Source organism: Berghia stephanieae, chromosome 11 (assembly GCF_034508935.2).
Source record: "Berghia stephanieae isolate SIO BIC M18660-M18661 chromosome 11, UCSD_Bste_1.3, whole genome shotgun sequence".
NCBI lineage: Eukaryota > Metazoa > Mollusca > Gastropoda > Nudibranchia > Aeolidiidae > Berghia > Berghia stephanieae.
Window position 1 is genome coordinate 23985464 of NC_088370.1, and position 10000 is coordinate 23995463.

Consider the following 10000-nt stretch of genomic DNA (forward strand, 5'->3'; position numbering starts at 1 on the left):
AGAGGATTACATAAATTTAATGTAAACTGGTCAAAAGTAGAAATTCATCAAGTTATGATACATTGTTTCCACAAATATGTACATGTGTTCAGCAATAACAACAACTACAACAACACCACCAACAACAAAGACACAACAATCATCACATTCTAATGACGAGGATGAGGTAAAGGAGAAATGAAATGACTATGGAAAGATTCCGTGGCATCACTCTATCCAATGAAATGTAATTTTCCTACAGTTTGCGAAGGTTGAAGCAGTCTTTCCTTAATCAATCATTTATTGCCTCGTCAGTGAGAGCAAAGTTGGTGTTCTACCTCTCATATTTCCCTTTACTTGGGTCCAAATGAGCTCGATTGGATTGCGCTCACAGCGATATGGGGGAAGTCGCGCAACCTCGTGTCAAAACTCATTGACAAGACAGTCTGCTTTGAAAACTGTTTATAGATTTTTCTTTTCACTAGGAGTATAGTTGGGCCTTTGATAAATAGTCAGAATATGGAGTGCTGTCTGATTGGAGCCATGAAATCATATCAGGTTTTATAGTTGCCGAAGCAGGAGCATTGAGGTGATCATGGGCCATCGAATTGTAGTGTGGTCCAATGCAACACGGCTGAGTGATTCGAGGAAAGGCAGCAAACGGTTCTTTAGCCAGTCTTCAAACACCTCTGCATTGTCTCTACCTTCCAGATGATGCAGAAAAGAAAAACTGGTATGGCATTCTTCTAAACACCCAGTATCTTCACCACCTACAAGAACTCATGAGTCTTTTTCTTCCCGAATTATCAGACGTCCATTCCTTTGACGGATGTTTGTTTACATTCACCCAGTTCCATACATCTTTGGATGACATCCATATCAAAGTTGTCTTGGATCGTTTTCCTATCACGTCGTTCAACACGGGTGATGTCTCCGTCGTATTCCGATAATCGTCTTCTCGGGGTTGATTGTGAAATTCCAATTCCATAGCCGTCCTCTTTAATGGCTTATTGATAGGTACAAGTAGATTTCTTTTCGCAGCTTTACGAGAGTGACGTATCGTATCGTATAGTTTAAAAGCGTGTATGTTTTAAGAGCCTTTGAATGCTCTGTGAAAGCATAGATACAATTTTTCAAAGTTATATAAACAGCATTCATTGTAAATATGACAATATTGAGTATATTATAATCAGTATTATAAATTATTTAAAACTAGAGATATCATATTCAAATTCAAATTCAAATAATTCTTTATTGTCGGCATTTAAAAAATGTTTCGTAGATAATGTTGTCATGCTAATAGAAGCCTTTGACCGACATAGGTTTTAACACATAGTGCATAAAAATACATAGTAATACATTTTTCCTTAAAAACATTCCCTCATCAAGATTCCAATCATGACACACACAGAAAAGTAACATAATATTATATATATCTATGAACGGTTAGATTAATTACAAATATTACATTTGCATGGCTGGCCCTTCCATGAGAGGATATGATTTTTGAAAACATTAAAATTTGAAATTTTCCTGATGTGCTCGGGAAGTTCATTTCAAAGCACAGCAGTAGAATATCTGAAAGATCTTTTGCCATAAGACGTTGTTCTGACCCTTGGAATATCAAGGATGTTTGAATATCTAAAATTGTATCTGTTATTTTTCAAAATGACCATATCACATAGACAAGGAGGAGCAATTTTGTATAAAATTTTTAACGTCTCCAAAGCAATTGTTCTCATTCGTCTTATTTGTAGGGAGGGGACTTTGGCCTTTGAAAGTAATTGATCGTAGGGTTTTTTGTCATCTTCATAAATAAAACGCAGTGCTCTCTCTTGTATCTTTTCAAGTTTATCACAATTAGTTTTAGAACAGAAATGCCAAGCTACTGGACAGAAATTGAAATTTGACAATACAAAAGAGTGAAATATTGTTAAATTGTTCAATTTTGAAAGGTATTTTCCAAGCCTTTTTAAGACATTTAATTGCTGAGAAGCTTTACGGCAGATGGTTTTAATGTATAAATCAAATTTTAGTTGGTAGTCTATGTCGGTCCCTAGTAATTTTACAACTTCTTCACATGTAGTACTTGCAGTTCCAATATTGAACGTGGGTTTCTGTGTTTTTGTACCTACTGCAATTGCCTGGAATTTGTCCGGGTTTGCTTGCGTACAATTTATTTCGAACCACTTGATAAGAATTTCGCTTTCATTTTCAATAGTTTTTAAAAGCATATCGAAATTTGAATGAGCATATGATTTTATCGTCAGCATAATTATATAATTTTCCCTCTCTGATAAAGTAAAATATATCATTTATAAAAATGTTAAAAAGTAATGGTCCAAGAATTGATCCCTGTGGAACGCCTTTTTTAATGCCTGGCCACATATCGGTAATTGCCACAGGATGTAGATAATGAGCAATAAATCGTGAATTCCAAATTTAAGGCAAACTACATAAGTTGGGAATAACGAATTTTCCAATAACCAATTTTCGTTATCCCCAGACACTCTGGGGATAATCACAGCGAAATAACAATGTGAAATTGAGTGTGAGCTTCAATAGACACGTGGATAACCACACCTATCGGACAGTCGTCATAATGTAAACAATGACAGTGATTGGTAAACATAGCAAACTACACACGTTTTACTATCGATGATATGTGTCTACGTAAAATACCCACTTTTCTATCGCTTGATGAATGAAACCAACACAGAAATATATGTGTAAACTTAAACGTTTATAATATGATCGATAAAATCGTGTGATAACTAGTCACCCATGTGGCGGTATAAAAACAATAACAATGATCAACATCTATCATCATCATCATGTAGTTCCATATCTGAAGCAGACGTTGGAGGTCATCTTCCGCCAAGCTGATCTATCTCTCGCCAATTCTATTAAAGCAGCGCCACCTTTCTCAGCTTCATCTGTCCAAGTTCTTATCCCTTTCAAATAAGTTATTCTTTGTCTTCCTCTTATTCTTTTTCCATTCATCTTTCCAGTCAAGGCGAGTACTTCCAAACCAGGGTGGCGGATAATGTGTCCTAAAAATTCCATTTGGCGTTTGATGATTTTTGTTATCAGTGATCTTTTTCTGTTTGCCATTTCTAAAATTTCTTCATTTCTTTTACTTTCCACCCATGACACCCTCATCATTCTTCTGTAAAACCACATTTCCGCTGCCTCCAGTCTTTTAACCATGGTCTTGTTTATGGCTCTCACAACCATATAGCAGCACAGACAGTACATAGCAATCCAGGACTTTGATTTTTGTTTTCATGCTAAAATTCCTGTTTTTCATAATTGTATGCAGCTGGTTGAATGCATTCTTCGCCATACCTATTCTTTTCTTTATTTCACAATCTGATTTTCCATTGGATGTTACATTGAAGCCTAAATATTTGAAACATTCAACTTGTTGTATTGTTTTCCTCTGCTTGTTATTACACAGGCTGGTGGGTTATTATTTTTAGATACCGTCATACATTCTGTTTTAGATATATTCAGTTCCAGTCCCATATTTTCACTACTCCTGACTACAACATCCAGTAATTCTTGTAGTTCATGTTCAGATTCTGCCAGTAGAACCGTATCATCTGCATACCTCAGATTTGTTACATTCTTTCCTCCAATACACACCCCCTTCTTATGTTCGATGTCTCTTAATATCATTTCACTATAGAGGTTGAATAAATCTGGAGACAAAACACACCCCTGCCTAACTCCTCTTCTAATAGGTGTAAAACTGCTTAGCTCGTTGTCAACACGCATTGCTGTTGTTCCCAGTACAAATTCCGTAATATTCTTAAATCTTTACCATCAATATCCAAGGATGATAGAATTTTGAATAGTTTTTCGTGTTGTACTTTATCAAAGGCTTTTGAATAGTCGATGAAACACATATACAGATCTTTATTTACTTCAATACATCTTTCCATCAGCATTGATAATGTGAATATTCCATTTCTGGTACCCTTGTCCTCAGCAAAACCAAATTGCATCTCCCCAATGTCAGGTCGTAGTTTATTTCTTATTCTTAGTAAAATTATCTTCAAAAGAATTTTTGTGAGGTGGCTCATTAGGCTAATAGTTCTGTGTTGTTCACAATCAACTGCCCCTGGCTTTTTTTGGTAATGCTATAAAAATGGATCGTTTCATATCAGTTGGCATTTTTCCTGTGTCATACACTTGATTTAGAAGGTTTGTGATGAATTCAATCCCCCATTCACCCAGGCCAGTCAAGGCTTCAATTGTTATGGCATCAGGTCCTGCAGCTTTTCCATTTTTCATGCTTTTCATGACGTTCCTAACTCATCTTTCATTATAGAAGGCCCTTCCAGTTCTTTTATCATTGGCATTTCTCCTCGATTATCAAAAAAAGTTCTTCAATATATTCTGACCATCTGTTTAAAATGCAGTCTTTGTCCATGATGGTGTTTCCACGCTTGTCTTTAATACATCCACTTTTAGCACCTGATTTAGTTTTGTTTGTCACTTCTTTGATTTTCTGATGGAAGAATTTGCCATTTTTCAATGGTGATCCCATTGGTTGATCTGTTGAATAAAACTCACGACTTGTTTTCTTTTGTGGTCAAAGACTTGTCTTTTGACGTCATTTATTGATCAGTGTCAGGCCATGAGTTTTCGAAGGCCACGGTCAATATCAGGCCATGAGTTTACGATGGCGATGGCCAAATACCTGCTTCTTTACTTCTGTCTGGATTTTAAATGATGTATGTATTATTTTTTTAATGTTTAGTTTTTTTGCGTCTGAAGAAGTATTTGATCACGAAACGTTCTGTGTTTGCCATTTTGTTCATTTTCAATAGTTTTTAAAAGCATATCGAAATTTGAATGAGCATATGATTTTATCGTCAGCATAATTATATAATTTTCCCTCTCTGATAAAGTAAAATATATCATTTATAAAAATGTTAAAAAGTAATGGTCCAAGAATTGATCCCTGTGAACGCCTTTTTAATGCCTGGCCACATATCGGTAATTGCGACAGGAGGTAGATAATGAGCAGTAAATCGTGAATTCCAAATTTAAGGCAAACTACATAATTTGTAAGTTCATAGCAATTAAAGAGAATTGTTTTTATTTGGAAACAAGAGTGAACTCATAGTCACTAGCCGGAACTACGTGTCAGCACGAGAATTTTTTGGAAAAACGATGAATTCATCTCATACTTTGTGGTGCGTAACTTGTTTACATTTTTTACTGTGTAAAATCTCGAATTTTATGACAGCGGTTTTAAAGTAGTTTTTTATAGGTCTTAAAGAAAAAAACTGTTTTGATATGGCATCAACACGATCCAAAATCTTTATTCAGTTAAGACAAATTGATTCAAAGAATTACACACATTTTTCAACTTTTGATAGAGGGAGAGCTGAGAAAAACCAGAAAAACACGCGCCATTAATAAAAAATCTGGGTGTCATCGTTTTGGAAAGGGAATGTTATTGTGTTCAATGTTTTTTCATGTGTGCTTTTTCCAAATGACAAAATTTCCACTCAATGTGCTGAAGGAGCTTTGCCAAGGCATCCCATTGAAACATCCAGCCATCCAGTGGGAACAGACAAGATACCAGTAAAGCAATATTACATTATTTCGATAGAGAGAATGCTATTACCGCTGGGGCACTCACTTTGCATTTGAGTAGTGGAAATGAAGAGATCAATCTTCTACAATAGTCGAACTATGGACCTGGTGGTCAGAAGACGAATCAGATTCGACAATAACATGAGCAGTCAATTTTTCCCATCAACGATTATAATTTGGAACCGCCTGCCTGTGGATGTAGTTAGCTCTGAAAACCTTAAACCGTTCAGAGAAAGAATCGCTTCTGTGCCACCATAAACACCAACATGCATACCAAAGTCTGCGACAATACACCCCCGGTGGTTTGTAGATATGACAGAAGAAGAAGTAGAACATAAAGCACACTTATCAATAGGGACATCTCTTTGGAATAATGCTATTGGGAATGTGTCTTGTAATTTATGATGTCTCCCCTTCTAAAGCTCTAGACCTTTAAAAGCTTAGAACACTTGAACTGGACAGAGATTTACGGAAACAACTGGATACTAGAAACAGACTGACACACTCGAAATAACACACACATTCACGGCAAACGTTCATAGAGACAGCGCCGCCATTTCATTCATTCACCCTCTGAATTTTATTACTTTTGTTCTACTTGTACTAACATGCTATACCCTTATTTTCCTCCAGAAAAAGAGAAAGCTATTTTGACCATGGCACCTTGTCACCCCCTGAAGCTACTCATTGTCTTACTCACGATATTCTGTGGCTTTCCTGAGAACGGCCAGTCGAGTCAATTATAATAAAAGAATAGATAAATAAATAAAATTCCCTTTATTCATCCCATAGGGGAACATTTTCTCTAGGGTCTATCCCAAGGAAAGACTGGAATAGCCTAGGCATCAGCCGCAGTGCAGCGCCGAAAATTGAGCTAGGCGATGCGACTTGCTCAAGGCCACACAGCGCAGCGGCGGGTGATCTGGCTCGGCACTTTTTGGGTACGACGCAAAGACCTATCGCTGAGCCACACTGCTTCCTAAGTCTAGTCTATGAAATTCTTTTAATAAAACAAACACAATGAAATATAATTTTTAAAAATATATTTTTTTAAATGATTTAAATATCACGAAGAATAAAAATAAAAGATTTAAAATTAGAAGATACAGTATGATATGACGGATTTCGCTATTAATTAATAATTAAGCGCTGCTATGTGTTCTCGTAATAGGACACTTGCTTTCGGATCGGAAGGTCCTGGGTCGAGCCTCGCTCATAGTTGAGTCCTTGGAAAAGGCTCTTTATTCACATTCTCTTACAGTACTCGGGTATAAAATGAGTACATGGCCGTTAACAGCGTTGTCTCTGTCCAAAATAAAGTGTAATATCGTCTAACAGGCGTCATGTCTCGTTTTACATATTACGACCCTTTATTATTAAGCGCTTTGAGCACGTTTAGTGGAAATTGAACTATATAAAAGCTCACGTTTAAAGTTAAGTATCGATGACCTTAAACTCTGTATTTCTCTTGATTGCTTTGTCTGTACCTTTTATACACACATGTTCAGATCTTTTTCTTACAACGGTGTCTGGCACCTTTCATATACACATGTTCAGATCTTTTTCTTACAACGGTATCTGACACCTTTCATAAACACATGTCCAGATCTTTATCTTACAACGGTATCTGACACCTTTCATATACACATGTTCAGAACTTTTTCTTACAACAGTGTCTGACATCTTTCATAAACACATGTTCAGATCTTTATCTTACAACGGTATCTGACACCTTTCATACACACATGTTCAGATCTTTTTCTTACAACGGTGTCTGGCTCCTATCATACACACATGTTCAGATCTTTATCTTACAACAGTGCCTGCTCCCTAATTTCTTAATTCGATATTTCTGATTTGAAGACATTATATGGAAAACAAAGGGAGCTTATTGGTGCTAAAATGCCTCCAAACATTTCTTTCTTTACGTTCGTTTCTGGGAGTCTACATCAGTACTGGACACCTAGATGAAAAAAAACCCAGAATAATCCACATTTGGTGAATGGATAAAATCCATCTAATCTATTTTGTATAAAGAGGCCTCGATAGCTCAGTTGGTAGATCACTCCCTTTTCAAGCAAAGGGACCAGGATCCATCCAAAATGCAGTCGAGATTTTTTTCTGACCCCTCTGTTAGATCTGGCAGAAAGTACTTTAGACAGACTGGCGTCCTATCACAATGGTAGCGAGCAATTGCTATTGTCCATTTCATCTGTTTTATGTTTGCAATTAGGAAAAGATATACACCACTAAAAAGAGATACACCTCTGAGGTATAGACTACTCAGGTATACAACACTATGTTTACAACACTAAGGTATAGAGCACTAAGGTATAGAGCACTAAGGTATACACCACTAAGGTATAGACCACTGAAGTATACATCATTAAGGTGAAAAATAAAAAAGACATAAATACATTCCTAAATTTCAGATGGACAACAGCTATATTTATATCTTTAAAAATTTTTGTTGTTGGGTGAAGAAGGGTTTGAGGCCAAAACGTTCCATGTTTGGTATTTTGCTCTTTTTTGAATCTGTTATATTCATTTTTTGTTTATTACTTTTTACATCATATCAAGTATTAATCAGTAAATATACCATTTTTTGAATGTTCAGCATTTGAACATTGTAACATTTTCCCTTATTTATTAACCTCCAATCACTCTAAATACAAAATAGAATACAATGACAATAAAGCGAATATGTCTATCTATTCGGTTATTTTCGTTGACCAATATAGCCAAAATAAATGGAAAAACAAAGCGGTTGAAACGAAATATTATGATAAATCGCCAGAGTGGTTTTATTTATAGCAGTCATATTGGTCTTGGTAATACATATTTTAGAAAAAAAAAGTACAGTGTGACGTATTCAAGTGGTGTGAGAAAGACACAAGTGGACTAACTGTTGCTCTGAGGAGAAATTTGAAGGAGGTATCAGATTGTGGCAGTTTGCCGGGAGAGAGAGAGAGAGAGTGGCAGCGCAACATAAGATTGTTATTGCGAATGTGGCATTTGGAAAGAGGAAGATAAAAGAGAAACAAAGTGAGGGAAAACACGATGGTGAAAACTAAAAGAGGAAGAGCAAAGAGAAATACTTGCTACAACGGTGAAAGGAAGACTAGGAATGGATTTCCCAAAGGAATGGAAAAGAATTGCTGATACAATCCGTGAAGTGGCCAAAGAAGTGCTAGGGGTGAACTCGAGAAGAGAAAAAGTTGGAAAAGAAACATGGCGGTGGAATAAAGAGGTTCAAGAAGCGATAAAGAAAAAGAGGGAAGCAAGGAAGAGCATGGAGACAAACAGATGCTATGAAAGTAGATGAATATAAGCAGGCAAAGAAAGAAGCAAAAAGAAAAGTTGCAAAAGCAAAGTCCGAGAAATTCAAAGATATGTATGAGCAATTAGAAAGTAAAGAAGGCCAGGAAAATATTTTCAGAATAGCGGAACAGAGGGACAAGAATAGGAGAGATATACAACATATCAAGATGATCAAAGACGGGAATGGAAGAATATTGGGCAAAGATGAAGAGATTCGAACAAGATGGAAAACATACTACGAACACCTCGTGAATGAAAAGAATGACAGGGAGAGGAGAAGTGCAGTTAGACAACCTAAAGAGAAGATAGTAGATGAGATAAGCAAGAACGAGGTATGGAATGCAGTGCGCAAGATGAAAAGGGAAAAAGCAGTTGGACCAGACGAGCTACCAGCAGAAGTCTGGAAATCACTTGGAGATGAAGGGTTAAATTTCCTGGTATGGTTCTTCAACGACATCTTACAGAAAGAGAAAATGCCAGAAGAATGGTCAAAAAGTACGTTGATTCCCATATACAAAAATAAAGGAGATCTTCAAGAATGTGGCAACCATAGGGGCATCAAGTTAATGAGCCATACAATGAAGATAAGGGAACGAGTAATCGATAACAAGATTAGAAAAGATATAGACATAAGTGAAGAACAGTTTGGATTTGTTGCTGGTAAAAGTACAACGGATGTTATATTTGCTCTAAAAGTGATCGCAGAGAAATATAGAGAGAAGCAAAAAAATTTACGTTGTGTCTTTATTGACCTGGAAAAAGCATATGATAGGATACCAATAGAAGAAATGTGGTACTGTCTAAGAGCAAAGGGGTAACAGAGAAATATATCAGTTATCCAAGATATGTACAAAGGAAACAAAACAGTTGGAAGGACAGATGTTGGCTTTACTGATCCATTTAATGTAAGAGTTGGATTACACCAGGGATCTCCTTTCAGCCCACTGCTGTTTGCAATGGTAATGGGTGTCCATTCGGCAAGAGGCACATTGGAACATGATGTATGCGGATGATGTAGTACTTTTGAATGATACAAAAGCTGAGGCGGAAAAGGAACTGGAGGGTTGGAGACGGGTGCTGGAAAGGA

General features: G+C 36.5%; 1 protein-coding gene across 1 annotated transcript in view; it reads left to right on the forward strand.

Moving 5' to 3' along the window:
* Nucleotides 1-8903: 8903 nt before the first annotated feature.
* Nucleotides 8904-10000, forward strand: part of LOC144956362 (uncharacterized) — a 10808-nt gene continuing 9711 nt past the window's right edge. The window contains exon 1 of the mRNA XM_078886859.1: nucleotides 8904-9573. Within this exon, the coding sequence (XP_078742985.1) occupies nucleotides 8904-9573 (670 nt within the window). The remainder of the gene's footprint in view (nucleotides 9574-10000) is intronic.